The sequence below is a fragment of the Candida pseudojiufengensis genome, assembly GCF_024610245.1.
Source record: "Candida pseudojiufengensis strain CBS 10847 chromosome Unknown scaffold8, whole genome shotgun sequence".
Classification (NCBI taxonomy): domain Eukaryota; kingdom Fungi; phylum Ascomycota; class Pichiomycetes; order Serinales; family Debaryomycetaceae; genus Lodderomyces; species Lodderomyces pseudojiufengensis.
The window spans coordinates 749,059-765,275 of record NW_026261526.1 but is presented as its reverse complement, the minus strand read 5'-3'; the positions used below and the strand labels follow the sequence as shown (position 1 = coordinate 765,275).

General features: G+C 29.4%; 7 protein-coding genes across 7 annotated transcripts; 3 read left to right on the top strand and 4 right to left on the bottom strand. All coding sequences in view use genetic code 12, as the record gives it.

The window, feature by feature from the left end:
• Positions 1-1,110: 1,110 nt before the first annotated feature.
• On the top strand, positions 1,111-1,760 carry KGF55_001964 (60S ribosomal protein eL31; the record flags this gene model as incomplete). The annotated part of the gene is made up of 2 exons (XM_051756594.1): positions 1,111-1,164; positions 1,479-1,760. 2 exons carry the CDS (start codon positions 1,111-1,113, stop codon positions 1,758-1,760), a joined length of 336 nt encoding a protein of 111 aa, XP_051615641.1.
• Positions 1,761-3,239: 1,479 nt separating this feature from the next.
• On the bottom strand, positions 3,240-4,145 carry KGF55_001963 (uncharacterized protein; the record flags this gene model as incomplete). The annotated part of the gene is made up of 1 exon (XM_051756593.1): positions 3,240-4,145. One exon carries the CDS (start codon positions 4,143-4,145, stop codon positions 3,240-3,242), a length of 906 nt encoding a protein of 301 aa, XP_051615640.1.
• Positions 4,146-4,560: 415 nt separating this feature from the next.
• On the top strand, positions 4,561-7,935 carry PEX6 (AAA family ATPase peroxin 6; the record flags this gene model as incomplete). Its single annotated transcript, XM_051756592.1, has 1 exon — positions 4,561-7,935. The coding sequence occupies one exon, from the start codon at positions 4,561-4,563 to the stop codon at positions 7,933-7,935; it is 3,375 nt and encodes a 1,124-aa protein (XP_051615639.1).
• Positions 7,936-7,938: 3 nt separating this feature from the next.
• Positions 7,939-10,047, bottom strand: PET127 (Pet127p; the record flags this gene model as incomplete). The annotated part of the gene is made up of 1 exon (XM_051756591.1): positions 7,939-10,047. One exon carries the CDS (start codon positions 10,045-10,047, stop codon positions 7,939-7,941), a length of 2,109 nt encoding a protein of 702 aa, XP_051615638.1.
• Positions 10,048-10,818: 771 nt separating this feature from the next.
• Positions 10,819-12,057, top strand: RPL2 (60S ribosomal protein uL2; the record flags this gene model as incomplete). Its single annotated transcript, XM_051756590.1, has 2 exons — positions 10,819-10,822; positions 11,297-12,057. The coding sequence occupies 2 exons, from the start codon at positions 10,819-10,821 to the stop codon at positions 12,055-12,057; spliced, it is 765 nt and encodes a 254-aa protein (XP_051615637.1).
• Positions 12,058-12,140: 83 nt separating this feature from the next.
• KGF55_001959 (uncharacterized protein) lies at positions 12,141-13,173 on the bottom strand (the record flags this gene model as incomplete). Its single annotated transcript, XM_051756589.1, has 2 exons — positions 12,141-13,017; positions 13,073-13,173. The coding sequence occupies 2 exons, from the start codon at positions 13,171-13,173 to the stop codon at positions 12,141-12,143; spliced, it is 978 nt and encodes a 325-aa protein (XP_051615636.1).
• A 1,694-nt stretch (positions 13,174-14,867) lies between these two features.
• On the bottom strand, positions 14,868-15,653 carry RPL82 (60S ribosomal protein eL8; the record flags this gene model as incomplete). Its single annotated transcript, XM_051756588.1, has 1 exon — positions 14,868-15,653. One exon carries the CDS (start codon positions 15,651-15,653, stop codon positions 14,868-14,870), a length of 786 nt encoding a protein of 261 aa, XP_051615635.1.
• Positions 15,654-16,217: the final 564 nt, after the last annotated feature.

Sequence of the window (16,217 nt, the reverse complement as noted above, 5' to 3'; positions counted from 1 at the left end):
TTATGGAATTTGATAGATGATTAATTGATTGATTGATTGATTGATGTGTTGAGTATCGGGTATAAATGTAAAATCGTTATCAATTTGATCTCTAGATAACGAGCATGGAGAAATCGCGCGTTATCGCATCAATAATATAATCCAACGTAAAAATAACGAATAAGTAGTTATAGACCAATTTGGTTCTAAATATCTGTTATTTCAGATGGAGAAAGTTTAACTCTAATTAAACCTCAAGACTTCATACACGATTTTTCATGCACGATTCAAGCATGACAAACTTTAGAGTGAATTGGAATTTTTTTATTATCATAGAAGTAGACTGTCACAAAAAAGTGGTTTCAAAATGCTAACAAATTTGGTAGCGTATAATATAGTTGAAATTATACTTGTAACATTGGCTTGATCCCCTATAAATAAAAATTATAACAGAGGTGCTCCTAAGTTGCATTGTACTAATAGATTATTGCATTGTACTAATATATTATTGCATTCTAATGACTCGATCAGATTCTTGACTCAAAATCAAATCAAAGAAAAGATTGGTAAAAACATAATTTGTTTCATGAGCTCTGTTTCTTCCTAACCCCTAAACACATTATTTAGGACGAAGCAGATAAATGGCCAAATTATTCTTGTTAGTTAGTTGTTTAATTCTTCTGCATTAACTCGTCAACACACTCCAATTTATTGCATGTTGGGCTAGATCATTCTTGATGATATACATCACAATCACGTGCTAATCAAAATGTAGGTCTTTAAACCTAAGCAGCTTTTTGGCTGTGGCTACCAGCTGTTTGCGTGTTTTTGGAGCGTACCCTAAGAAATATGAAACAAGTTGTTTAGTTGGATATATGTTGCAGGTACAACAATAGTGATCATTGAAGTATCTGTTACAGTAAGCTGAGGATACTACAATTAGAAGGTCTGATGACCAAAGCATAGTATTCTATATGAGTTAAATGCTGGTACCTAAAATACGCACTGATTTAACTTTTGTGTCACCAATCTCATGATAATAATGAAAAAAAAAAAAATTATTCAAAGTTTTCAATATATAGAAGTTCAGCTAATCAACACTCACTAGCATATACATATAACTATACAAACATGGCTCCAACAAGTACAATCAGCAGGGAATATACCATCAACCTTCATAAAAGAGTATGTTATATTGCAAAATTAAATGGGAAATGTAAATGGGAACTATGCATGATTAGATATGAATAAAATAACACGGGAAGAGTAATTAAACGAATCAGTACTGAAAAAATAAATAGGATACAATTTGGGTCATCAATTTTCGATCCGTGTCAATATGACTTGTAGAGAAATTCAAAATGTCAAGTCCACTAGGATCAGTTATGTCTTGAGAAGACCATCTTATTTATAGGATTTCAATTTAAAGTGCATATCCATTCAGACACAATTTTTCCAAAACATAAGACATTTCAAATACTAACTATCTTCTCCTTTAGTTACACGGTGTTCATTTCAAAAAGAGAGCTCCAAAAGCTGTAAAAGAAATTAGAAAATTTGCTACTTTACATATGGGAACTACTGATGTTAGATTAGATCCAAAATTAAATGTTGCATTATGGAAAAGAGGTGTACAAGGTGTTGAACATAGAGTTAGATTAAGAATTTCAAGAAAAAGAAATGATGAAGAAAATTCAAAAGAAAAAATGTTTGCTTTTGTTGAACCTGTAATTGTACCAACTACTAAAGGATTACAAACTGTTGTTGTTGAAGAAGATTAAAGAGAGATTTTTTTAATTTAGGGTAGGTCTATAGTTAATGAAGTTAAAATAATAAAATTGGAGAAAATTTGTAGTTCAAGTGTTTTGGAGAGAAATTTGTCACAGCAAAGTCTTGATTGAATAAATCGCTCCTACTCAATTTACAGCTCTTACTTGAGATGCTCCATCTCAAAGATTGGGTTTTTGAGTTCCATAAGATGCAAAAATGTTGCAACTTATTCAGTAGCTCGGGTCTATTGATTATGGATTCTAGAGAGTTAGTTATAATCGAACAGCTTTGAGAGCTGAGGTGAAATTCTTCTTTTCAAGTATGGATCCCAATTCCAACACCGAAGAATTACTTCGAGCCCATTGTAAATTATGCCAATTCACTTCAGGTCTTTTTAAGTTTTAGCACGTTTTCGTAAAACATTTATACCGCATGTACACTATTGAAATTAAACTTGAATGCGAATGAGATTCTGCAAATTAAGACAGTCCATAAAAGACTAAATAATTTAATCTCTGAAAAGTCGAATCCGTATAATAATAGTGCTAGTGTCGGTGCTCTCTTACTGCGTTTAAAATTCGATGATGGGACAAACTGAAAATAATGAGTTAGTAAAACAATTCTAGAATCTAATTCCCATATTATCAATTCAAGTTTATATAAAAAATCAGTGTAACTATGACTATAATACCATATCATAGCCAGAAAATTTTGTATATCAAAGGAAATTAAATCAAAACGATAAAATAACACAATTAATTGATTAAAATTTTCCAATTATGGCTCTTAAATCGGTATGAAAAATTAAAAATAAATTATCATCATTTAAATAACATTGAATTAAAATATTAGAAAATCTAAGTTGGTAACATACTGTTCATATCGTGTGATGATTATGATATGTATTATATTCTTATTTTTTCATGTTTTGGTTCATCTTAGACTTTTTATTTTTTTACGAGAATAAAAATTTGTTAATATCCCGTACTCTACGAGCAGGGTAAATGATTCCATTGTGTACTGAGAATCAATTTGTTCGAAAATACGGAATGAAAGGACCAAGACCAAATAAACCCCGAGCTTTCCGTTTAAACACATTGACTGCAAGAATTGTGGTTATCAAACAATTGAGTTTTGTTTTATACTTGAGATTATCAAATATGTTATATCCAAATCAAATTGCAATTTTTGAATTGATTACAATTATTTTGTAACAAAATCAAACCAAATATATTTAAGATTTATTGCGGTACAGACGTTAAACCTTGTGTATTGCGGTACAGATGTTATTTACAATTATAAAGCCGATGATAAATTTAGAACACGGGGTCAATTTTTGTGTCAAAAATTTGCCATAATTTGTGTTTTTGTGTCAACGTTTCAGTATTTTCTTTTTTAATTGACCAGATCTCAAACGTGCCTACTTCCATAAATCACTAGTTAATCAATTCTTAATGTATATTTCTAAAATATCTATTTTCGGTATGAATCTACTTAAATTTTTTACCAAATACAATAACTTGTAATTGATCATATAATGAAATGACCAATGCACCAGCTATACCTCTCAAAATATTTGCACCACAACCTTTAAATAATGATGCAACACCTTCGGTTTTAACAACTTGGTTGAAAGCATCGAAAGCACTTTTATATTTAACAGCTTGTCCTGAAGTCATCATCATTCTTCTTCTAACAGTATCTAATGGATAAGAAGCAGTAGAAGCACCAGTGGTAACAACCCAACCTAATAAGAATGAAGCTAAGAATGAACCTTGTAATGGACCAACTAAAACAACTGGTTTTAATGAATCATATAAACCAAAATATAATCCTCTATAAACAATAATACCAACAACTGAAACACCAAAACCTCTATATAAACCAGCAATACCATCAGTTGCTAATGTTTTTTTATAAACATCAATTAAACCATTAAATTCTCTACCTTTACCATCTCCTTTTGAAGATTTAGCATCATTAGCTAATCTTGTTCTTGCATAATCTAATGAATAAACAAAAAGTAATGAAGTTGCACCAGCTAAACCACCAGAAGCTAAATTACCTCCGAACCATGCCCAATAATTTTTATCTTTATTAAAACCAAAAAGTGCTTTAAATTTATCTTTAAAAGCAAAATTTAAAGCTTGAGTTGGGAAATATCTAATAACATTAGCTGTATTACCTCTCCAAAATGAAGCTAAACCTTCATCTCTATAAGTTCTTCTAAAACAATCTAAAATACCAGTATATTTATGAGATAATCTACCTTGTTTAATCATTTCATCTTGATTTTGAATTAATAATTTAACTCTTTCAATTGGTGCAGCAGCAGTTTTAGAAATGGCGGCGGAAACACCTCCCATAAGAAAATCAATTAAGAATTTTGAATCCATTTTTAGTCTTTACTCGTGTGGGGCTTGTTGAATCTGATTTTAATTGAATAGATAGATTTGGAAATCAACAAAAGTGAAAAAAAAAAAGAGTTGTTCAATTGAATTTCGACAATTTTTTTTCTCCCTATTAACTAAGTTAAAGCAATAAATTTATCTTAATTTTAATTTGATCCCTTATCTATGTACTTTAACTTTATTATGTAGAACATGTTAAATAAATAACCACATTTTTTTAATTGGAATAAAAATAAAAATTGCAAAAAGCATTTGGTAGTTCTTCCCCACATTAATATTTTGTTTCGGATTATTTTGAATTCTCGCTTTCTCCAACTTTAACGCAGCTCCAGCGGTTGAAAAATTTAAAAATATAGATCACAACCAGAACCTCAACCATTAGAAGCATCACTTGCACAATATGCCATCAATAGCGAATGGTAATACTATAAATACACAGACTCAAAGCACTCCATCTTCGGCGATAGCGAATGTCAATATAATTAATGATCCTAAACTTAATCAATATGATATAGTTGAAATTTCAAAAGATATATTTCTGGGACTATTTCCTGATATTAATGAACAAGATTTGAATTATCCTATCCATACCCCTGAAAATACATTCATACTAGTCAAATTATTAGGTGCACCAGATTTTTTTAATAAGTTTCAAATTTTAAAAATTGATAGAGTACTATTCAAGCAAACAAATTCAATAAATTTCATAAATAATTCGAATTTAGTCAAATTTAATAGTGACTCATTAACGTTAAATAAGGCTATTGTAAAGCCTATCGACAGTACCAATATACCTAAATTAACACAAGTATTTGTATCTGCACCAAATGATATATATCATCTATTAAAAGATAAATCTCAACAATCCATTAAACAATTATTTGTTACTCAATTTTTAACTAGTAATGGAAATGTGGTTAATGAAGGAGATTGTATAAGAGAGATTAATGGGAAAGTTAAATTATGTGAACCATTAGCTCAAGGTTTGGTTGATTTTGATACAAACTTTGTTTTAATCAATCAAAATGAGGAATCAGTAAATATACTAGATAATTTGGAAACTGAAGAAATAGAGAATGATCCATTGGACTTATCTTCATATCTATCATCCAGTTTACAATTTGATAAAGTTACAATTCCATCACCGAAAAAATTCTTAGTCAAGCCATTACCTGAAAAAATGAATGTAAATGATTTACCAGAAGATTTGAAAAAAGAAGATAGTGAATTATTCGTATATATAAACAACTCGGATTTTATAAAATTAGGTTTTCCCATATATAATGGTGACCTTGTTAAAATCAAAACACCTTTAGAATCAATAATTGTGAGAATATTTAATTTTACCGAACCTCAAACATCATTTAAAAATGGTTCAGTTTATATATCACCAATACTATTGGTAAACTTAAATTTACAAAAAGACACTCAAGTTGAATTTGAAAGAGTTGAGGAAAGTACGACATTAACGTCATTAATTCCCATAGCAGAATCAGCAACAATTTCTAGAATAAGTTCACAAATTACAATGGACAAAACCTATCAAGCAAATTTTTTTTCAAGTTTAAAAACAAAACTCAGTGATCAATTGAAATGTGTCAAACAAGGAGATTATTTTCCTGTTGTTATTGACACTGTATTATCTAAAGTTATGTTTGATAATTCAAACGACGATAATCAAGAAAATGAAAGTACAAATGAACATAATAATGAAGTTATACCAGAAGGTAATCCAGACGCAGTTGCTTGGTTCAAGATTACTGAAGTGAAAGGTATAAATGAAATTGGAACAAATCAGTTTCTCATAGATCCAGCAAAGACATTACTTGTATCTTCAGGTGTTGAAAGTACAAAACTACCAATGAACACATATACTAGATGGTATCAATATTTGAATTTACCTCCTATTTTCAATTATTCGGGGAACATCAAAAATTTCAAATATGCTCAAGAATTTTCCAACATTCTCAAAACTTGTACAACCTCAAAACTTAATCTAAGAACAAGTATTTTACTAACGTCAATGAGTAGAGGTATTGGAAAGACTACCCTTGTAAGAAGCACATGTATAGACATGGGTTTAAATCTAATTGAACTTGATTGTTTTGACTTTATAAACCCTGGTCAAGAATTAAAAACCATTGGGTTATTGAGTGGGAAAATAGATAAATATATTTCAAATGTAGAATCAAATAATGCATTTCATGTCATTTATTTAAAACATATTGAAAATTTATGTCCCAAAACAGATGAAAATGATCAAAATTCAAGTATATTCACTTCATTATCTTTGAAAATAATTCAATTGATCAACGACTATTTAGAAAATTATTCAAATTTAGCATTTGTTATGAGTTGTAATGATTATGATAAATTAAATGATAATTTGAAATCAATTATAAAATTTAATATTGAATTCACTGTACCTACCGAAAATGAAAGATTAGATATTTTTAAATACCTTATAGAAAATGAGAAATTCAAAACACCATCAAATGAATGGACATCATATCCATTTGTGATAAGAAAAGACATCAATTATAAAACATTAGCATTACAATCAGCAGGTTTAACCCCGAGAGATTTAATATCAATAATTAAAAAGTCTAAAAAATTAGCAATAAAAAGGTTACTTAAATTATCTAAATCAATCAATATATCATTGGATAATTTAATCAACATTGGTAATGGAGGTATAATTACATGGATTCCTGAAGATTTTGAATTAGCAATTAATGAAGCAAGAAATCAATTCAGTGATTCAATAGGTGCACCAAGAATTCCAAATGTTAAATGGGAAGATATTGGTGGATTAGATTTAGTGAAAGATGAAATTTTAGATACAATAGATATGCCATTAAAACATCCAGAATTATTTAATAATGGTTTAAAAAAAAGAAGTGGTATTTTATTTTATGGACCTCCTGGTACAGGTAAAACATTATTAGCTAAAGCTATTGCAACAAATTTTTCATTGAATTTTTTTTCAGTTAAAGGTCCTGAATTATTAAATATGTATATTGGTGAATCTGAAGCTAATGTACGTAGAGTATTTCAAAGAGCTAGAGATGCTAAACCATGTGTTATATTTTTTGATGAATTAGATTCAGTTGCTCCAAAAAGAGGTAATCAAGGTGATTCAGGTGGTGTTATGGATAGAATTGTTTCACAATTATTAGCTGAATTAGATGGTATGAGTAGTGAAGGTGGTGATGGAGTTTTCGTTGTAGGTGCAACAAACAGACCTGATTTATTAGATGAAGCATTATTAAGACCTGGTAGATTTGATAAAATGTTATATTTAGGAATTTCAGATACAAATGAAAAACAAACTAAAATATTGGAAGCATTAACAAGAAAATTTAAATTAGATGATAATGTAAATTTGGAAGAAATTGCAGAAAGATGTACTTTTACATATACTGGTGCTGATTTTTATGCAATTTGTTCAGATTCAATGTTAAATGCAATGACAAGAGTTGCTAATGAAGTAGATGAAAAAATAAAGAAGTATAATGAACAAATGGTTCTTGAAGGCAAACAAAAAGTAAATTCAAGATGGTGGTTTGATAATGTAGCTACAAAAGATGATATAAATGTTTTAGTTAAAATGGAAGATTTTATAAAAGCTCAAACACAATTAAATCCATCTGTATCTGCTGAAGAATTACAACACTATTTAAGAGTTAGGGAAAATTTCGAAGGAGGTAAAGCTCAAGCTCAAGAAAAAAATAAAGAAGAATTGAATGGATTAGTCAATGGAAATGGTCATTAATCATTATAATTGATATTTTGGTCTATATACTTTTGGAATTTGTTCTAACTCCTTCCAATTTTGTTTTCTAGCTCCTCCTAATTTTTCATATCTTTTATGTATATCTTGTAAATTTTTGATAAATTTAGATTTATAAGTATTCGATTCATTAGGTGATATACCAGTTAATTGTTGTATAGGTAATTCAAAAACTTGTTCAAATTCTTCAATAGTTGGATTTTTTTGTCTCTTGATGTGATATTGTAAATTCCATGGTTGATTTATACTTGTTGGTAATTCCGAGTATGGTTTTAATTGACCATCAATATTACCATTACCCATGGATATAATATAAGAAAGTAATTGTTTATCTTTTAAAGTTTCAGAATTGAATTTTTTCAATTCTTTTGCATGTGCTTGTAAGTTGATATCTCTTTGTTCTGGTGTTAAATTTGATTTGAAATCCAGTGGGTATTTTTCATTAAACAGTTGAAATGTGTTTATCTCTTTTGGAGTGACAGGAATGACATATATTTTGAGTTGATTTTGTTTACCATATGGAGGTTTATAAGTTTGTGCAACGAGTCTAAATGCCGTATCTTTCGGTAAATCTTTCAAAATATGTTCAGTCAATAAAATTTCCCATATTTCCATTGAAAATTTAAATTGCATTTCTCCAACATAAGAAGGTAAATTATCATTTTGTAAAAACCTTTCAACTTCTTCGTCAGTTGCGTCTTCCATTAAAACATCATCATTTGATACACGAGAATAAAATATTTTATCAAGTTCTTCAACTGGTAAATATTGAAATCCAAAAATCGAATTAATATTATGATAAGCTATAAAAATCCCATCCATTTGACCAATTCTTGCTTGAAATAAATATTTTAATAAAGCACCTGTTCTAATTAAATCTTTAAATTCTTTTTCATAACTTTCATAATTACCTTTTAATTTAAAAATTTGATAATTAGTTTCACTTGAATTAGGATCATGAGAGTTATACCTAATATTTGTTGAAGCTCTTGTTTTTAAATCAAATGTTCCGTTATTTGGTAATCTTGGATCAAAACAATCTAATTGTGATCTCATTAAAAATTTTCCAAATCCTGCATAATTATATGAATTTTTAGGTTGTTCTGGTTCTGAATCTTCATGATCTTTTCGATATTTTACAAATTCATCTTCTGGATTAGTTAATAAACATTCCATACAAAGTCCCATTGCACTTAAAATAATTTCCGAATCACATGATTTATCAGCCTGTATTGAATAAACAGTTTCTTGTTTTCCTTCAATATCATACACTCCCTTTGGTTCAACAAATAAACTACTTGGTAATTTAGTTGCTAATCCAGTAAAAGGAATATCCCCAAATCTTTCAATTTTCCTTGGTGAATAATTATTTAAAACCATATAAAACTTACTCAACATTGATGTCATTGATGAAGTACTTGAATAAAATTGTTTTTTAAATTTTTTAGCATTTTCAAGTAATGTTTTATGTTTATCAACTGGTGTATAAGATCCAATTGCATCAAAATTAAAATCTTTATAACTAATAACTTTTTTTAAAAATGGTGAAAAATTATAAACTCTTGTTCTTGGATCTTGTAAAAAATGAATTCCTGGAGAAAATAATACTCTATCTAGATTATGTGCTAATTGTGGTATATCTTTAGTTTTTGGCGGTATACATTGTCTTAAAGGTTTTTTAGCCATATCCTTTGTAGTTTGATATGCTGAATTAATATCAAATGTTATTTTAGATGATTTTGATAGTTTTTTCAATCTTGCAGTTCTTTTGGACTCTTTGGGAGGTATTGATTCAGACGCGTCTTTGTTAGATTTTAATTTTTCCATTTTATCTACAACTTCCAATCGCTCAGGATTGTTTATCAATGTATCCATTTCATTCTTATATTCTGGTGAGAACTTGTCAACTTGTTGAAGTGGTTTGTCTTCATTTATTTCATTTGCATTTTTAAATTTTGCAGTTGCTTTGATAACAGTTTCAAAAGTAAGTTCATTGTGAGTATTGAGTTTAAAGCTGGTAGATGAGCAATGAATGCATCTTCTACATCGTAGTCTTATGAGTCTTTTGTATATGAATGATGAAAGTATGGACATTTTTTGTTGTGACGAACTGAGTTGATGATACATATCACTAAATGTGTTAATTCATGATGGAGATGTGTAAGATTATAATTACACAAATAAAAGGTTTAAGGAGTATCCTATTTTGGTAAAACATATATAGTTAGCAAGTTCACTCTTTTTCATATGCTACTGTTCTCTCTGTTCTCCATTTAATATTTGTATTTGTATTTGGAGAGAAATGTATGCATATACTGTTGATAGACCATGACATAAATGTTCCAGCGTATAAAACCAAGCCATCATTGAGTATAATTAGAAGAAATTTGAATTTGTAAAACCGCTTAAGAGGATCGATTAACTTGTCGCAAAAAAATGTCTAGTACAACACATATTTATGACGACTTCATCGAGGAGTATCTTAGTTATCTGAATGTATGTTGGGATACAAAAAAAAGTACTATATAAACACTGATGAGTCTAATCAAGTAGGGAATTCATTTTTTTGCCAATGAAAATTGAAGCAGTATAGTTTTTGTTCTCAACAAGATACAATGTACTACGCAAAAGAAATAATAGTCACAACAGTACTTCTGATTCGCGACACAGTCACCTCGTAAATTTGATTGATTGATTTGAATTTTAACAAGGACTTAGGGCTATAGCCACCGCGAAATGCGCTAAGTTAGAGCACACCTTTTAAACCGCATCAATTTTTCAGAAAAAATTTCGATCATCACTTCATTCAGAACTTCTTGAGTAAAGTTTCCAAATAGATCATTTTTATCAACTTTATTATCAACAATGGGTATGTCAAACACAACCATGGGAAGAGTCATTAGGAACCAAAGAAAATTAAAGAATAAGCAATACTAGATCAAAGACTAAATTTTTCATTCGTCATGGAGAAAATAGTAGAATGAATTCAATAAACCTCGAACTAGAATAAAAAGACTTAGGAGAAGTAAATGTAATGCAACATTGGAAAAAAGTGCACTTTTGGGAGACATAATTGTTTGGAGTCAATATTGGAGAAACATTTATTTGGAGAAATATTTCGGAGAAATTTTCATCTTGGAGAATTATGCATTTGAAGAATAGTTTATGAAAATACATATTGGGATCATTTGGAGTACTTATAAAATTAAAGACAATCAAAGTATAGCGTAGGGCGGGTCATGACGGTTATATAACTTTAAAAATTATAGTCTTTGCATAAAAATTTTGGGATTTATTGATTCAGGAATAATAATTTACAGAATTAATACTAACAATTTTCTAGGTAGGGTTATAAGAAACCAACGTAAGGGTGCTGGGTCGATTTTTACTTCCCACACCCGTTTACGTAAAGGAGCTGCTAAATTAAGAACTTTAGATTATGCTGAACGTCATGGTTACATTCGTGGGGTTGTTAAACAAATCATTCATGATCCAGGTAGAGGAGCTCCTTTAGCTAAAGTTGCTTTCAGAGATCCATACAGATACAAATTAAGAGAAGAAACTTTTATTGCTAATGAAGGTGTTTATACTGGTCAATTTATTTATGCCGGTAAAAAAGCTTCTTTAAACGTTGGTAACATTTTACCATTAGGTTCATGTCCAGAAGGTACCATTGTTTCAAATGTTGAAGAAAAAGTTGGTGACAGAGGTGCATTAGGTAGAACTTCAGGTAATTATGTTATCATTATCGGACACAATCCAGATGAAAACAAAACTAGAGTCAAATTACCATCAGGTGCTAAAAAAATCATTTCATCAGATGCTAGAGGTGTTATTGGTGTTGTTGCAGGTGGTGGTAGAATTGATAAACCATTATTAAAAGCTGGTAGAGCATTCCATAAATATAAAGTTAAAAGAAACTCATGGCCAAAAACTAGAGGTGTTGCTATGAACCCAGTTGATCACCCTCATGGTGGTGGTAACCATCAACATATTGGTAAAGCTTCTACTATTTCAAGAGGTGCAGTTTCAGGTCAAAAAGCAGGTTTAATTGCTGCTAGAAGAACTGGTTTATTACGTGGTACTCAAAAAACTTCTGATTAATAGGTTAATAATGAATATACATATAATTTGGTAAGTTTTTTTTAAATGTAGATTTTTATTACAGTAGCTATAGAGATAAGTAATTAAGAAGAAGTAATTGGTTCAGTAAAATTTGAACTCATTGTTAAATTTTCCGGAGTTGGATTTGGTGGTGGTGCAATATCAAAATTTGAACTTGGTGAAATATTAGCTTCATTGGTATCAGGTAAATCATTAGATTCAGTTGATTCTACTTCGGTAGTTCCATTACCAGATTCAATGATAAACTTTTCTTGATTTTCTTTTTTTGCAGCCAATTCTGCTTCTCTCTTGAATTCATCAATTTTATTTTGATCAATAGGTTTTAAATCAACTTTTCTACCATTAAGTTTTTGACTCTTTAAAGTGTGAATAATATCATTAATTTTGTTCTTTGAAGTATCAACAGTTGCCAAAACACTAACATGAGACCCAGTTAAATTAATTGGATTGATTTTAGATTTCTTTTTTAAAATAAGAATATTACTTGGATCATAATCTTTGAAAAATTCTTGAACTTTAGATTCAGTAATTTCTCCTCTTGCTTTAGGGATATAAATTGATACTTTGGAATTAAAAGTTGAGTTATTGTTAGTTTCAGAAGCAACATCAATTTCTTGTTTATTTTGTGATGCAACAGGTACTTCCCTTGCATCTTCTTCTTCATTACCTTCGTCATCATCATCTCCAGATCCTTTATTGGATTCAGTGGTATTGCGTTTTAAGTATCTTTTTGCAAATGTCATTCGTTTATAACTTGGTGTATATGGTGAATATGCCTTAACTATTAATTTTTTACCGTTAAAAATAGTTCCATCATATTCTTTAACAGCATCTTCTACTTGAGTAGGAGATTTAAATTCAACATAGGCAAATCCTAAAGGTTTGTGTTTACCAGTTCTACTAAACTTGACTGTATAACTTGGGACCAAAATGTTTACCCTAATTTTAGTTGTTAGTATTAAATCATTAACAATTTTTGAATGATGAAACATACGGATCATATTTTGCAAATAATGTATGTAAATCTTCTTCGGTGGTAAGATAATCTAGGTTTCTGATATATATTCGATAATGAGTATGAGTCGGTGGAGACATTTTATATTACTTGCTTGGTAGGTTTTAAAAAAACAAATTAATATTGAAATTGATATGTTATGTTTCTAAGATTGGTAGATTAGAAAATTTAAATGGCTGCAAAAATAACAAAATAAAAAAAAAAAATTATGAGACGGTATCTGCAAATAAAAATGATATAGGTCACCAAGGATTAGACGGGATATATATCAAACATGAAAGTTAAATCCGCTCAAACTCTCCTTTTTCCCATTTAAAAACAAACCAACAGAGTAGACTAAGGTAAGCAAGCATTGATTATATAAACTCAGCTAATTTTTGTTCTTACCCTAAAGTATTACACGTTTCGTATATTTCGAACATCGAAGAATTTGAAAAATATTGATACACTTACTCATTAGCAGAATTTCGAGTATTGGATTATCTCAAAGACACTGCTCATTAATAGCGTTGTCTTATGTACAAATTGGTAAGGGGTCAATAGTAACAAAAGTTGGATAAAAATTGTAGAAAAACTTATTGAATTAAATCGGAGATGAACATTTCAGCACGATTTTTCCTATCTGTTACTCAACAATTAACATATCAATGAATATTTCCTAAACTTCCAATATTTAAGCCCGTAGATAGGTTTGATACGAATTAGATGTTTTCCCCTGTTGCATTGTTCATAAGAGTTTCAGATGTTGAAGTAGTACACTTATGAGTCTTCAAGGTACACTCGAGATTAGGTTTCTACAAATCCTATTCTTGTGAGTAGCTACGTTAATAACTTCTACATGAAACACAATCCATCAAATGGGATATAATTAATGTATAAATGATTATAAATTAAAAGGTTGAAATCATTATAAAACTAAAGTATAAGGAATTCTCATTAAGCATCAATCTAAAAAATCTCCTTCAAAACCTATTCTCCTTTTTTCTCAGCAGCTAAAGCTTTTTGAGTACCATGTAAAGCATATCTGTGGTTTCTTCTGAATTTAGCATCAACACCTTTTAATGATGGATATTTATAAGTTTTTGGTTTTTTAATACCGTTTCTGTGTGCTTTTCTAGTTTGGTTATGATTGGTATGATTCTTTGATTTAGCCATCTAAAATTGCTTAGTTAGTATGTCATTAATGAAAGAATATGTTGTCTTGCAAAACTTTATGATATTTGAGTTTTTGATTTTTTGATTCTTTGATTTTTTGATTTTTTGATTTTTCGATTCTTGATTGTAGAAAATAATTGACGGCCAGTTAGGGATGCTGGTAAATTAAATTCATGTGGTATACCTTACCCCTAGTAATAAATTATAAAGTAATCAAATCACGTTGGCAGATAAATTTTCAGAATCGTTGATATTGGAAACTGTCTGTAATGAACATCTAGCGTGAATTCAATTATACCCAAGAAATTTGTGCTCACAATATATTTCAATAAAGTCCGTCGCGTATTTGACAACAATTATCTAATGGTGAACATACTTTTGTATATGATTGTTGATAGTATAAGTTGTAAAAAGACGATGGTGGTAAATTTCGTATGAAGAATTTTGTGAACTAGTGAAAAAAAACAGGTCCCATATAACGCGCAGTGGTTATAGCCCTAAACATCAAAGCGAAAACTATTAGAGTATCGACTCAATCTTAGAATAGACCACAAGATAGTTTTGAATTATCGGTATTTCATTAAGTAGAGTAGTACATGTTTAATCTAAACAGTTAAAACTACGCCTTTGCAGCATTAGCAATGGCTTTTTCCTTTTTAGCTATTTTATTATTAGCTTTTGAACCCATTATACCACCACCCCAATGTTTTTTATTTTCTTCATATTTTTCTAAATAATTTGCATTTATGGTTGAAATTAATTTAGATAATTCAGCTTCATCAGCTGATGAAACTTCAGTTAAAGCAGCAACAGCTGAAGTTTTTTGATGAACCAAAGTACCTAATCTAGCTTTACCTTTAACAACAGCATATGGTATACCCATTTTTTTACATAAAGCAGGTAAGAAAATAACCAATTCAATTGGATCAACGTCATTAGCTATTAAAACTAATTTAGCCTTTTTGTTTTCAATTAATGAAACAACATGGTTTAAACCATATTTGACAACCAAAGGTTTTTCACTTACATCTTTTGCTGTTTTGCCATTAGCAATAGCTGCTGCTTCTTTAATTAATCTTTCTTTTTTCTCAGAAGAAGTTTCTGGTCTATATTTATTAAATAATTTAAAAGTTTGAGCAGCAGTGTTTTTATCCAAAATATTGTTGAATTGAGCAATTGAAGGAGGAACTTTCAATCTTAAACTCAAAATTTTCTTTTGTCTTTGTAATCTAACATATTCTGGCCATTTTACAAATCTTGATAAATTCCTCTTTGGTTGAATTGATTGACCAATACCAAAATTTTTTGGAGAAGAACTTATCAATGGATTCTTTTGAATAGTGGAAGTTTTTGATTTTGAAGCAAATGGAGCTGGAGCAACTTTCTTAGAAGAAGGCTGTGTCATTGAATTAAAGTTAATAAGGTGTTCTCATATAAATTTTCAACAAACATATCCCTTATTAATTATAACTCTAAAGTATCTGACTGTATCAGTCAGATACTTAGCCGGGGCATCATAAGAAGTGATGACACATCTGAACAATTCATCACTCCTAGATGCACATAACTTAAAAAGTAAATTTGAATTTTAACAAATGATATTTGTAAAATTCGAATGACTTTGAGTTTTAAATTAAGTGTCACACAAGGATGATGTTGTTCCAGCTTGAAAACATACCATTTTTTTAGGTTGTTGTTGTAAAGAAAGTAGAAAGTGGTGATAAAATTTTTCAAAATATTCACGTCTCAATTCATCTCTCATTTTGTGTAATACACTACTTTAAAATTTGTATAAATAAATTCAAATTCCCATTAAACAATCTATTTTCAATACCTTCTTTTTTCTCCTTTCTTTTAATCAAATCTCTTTGCCATTTGGCTTAGATCCAGTGTAGTATCTGTTCTTTTCAGTGTAACAGCTGAAATGTCATCATTGATGACTTACTGTTTTATAAATTTATTTTTGGAC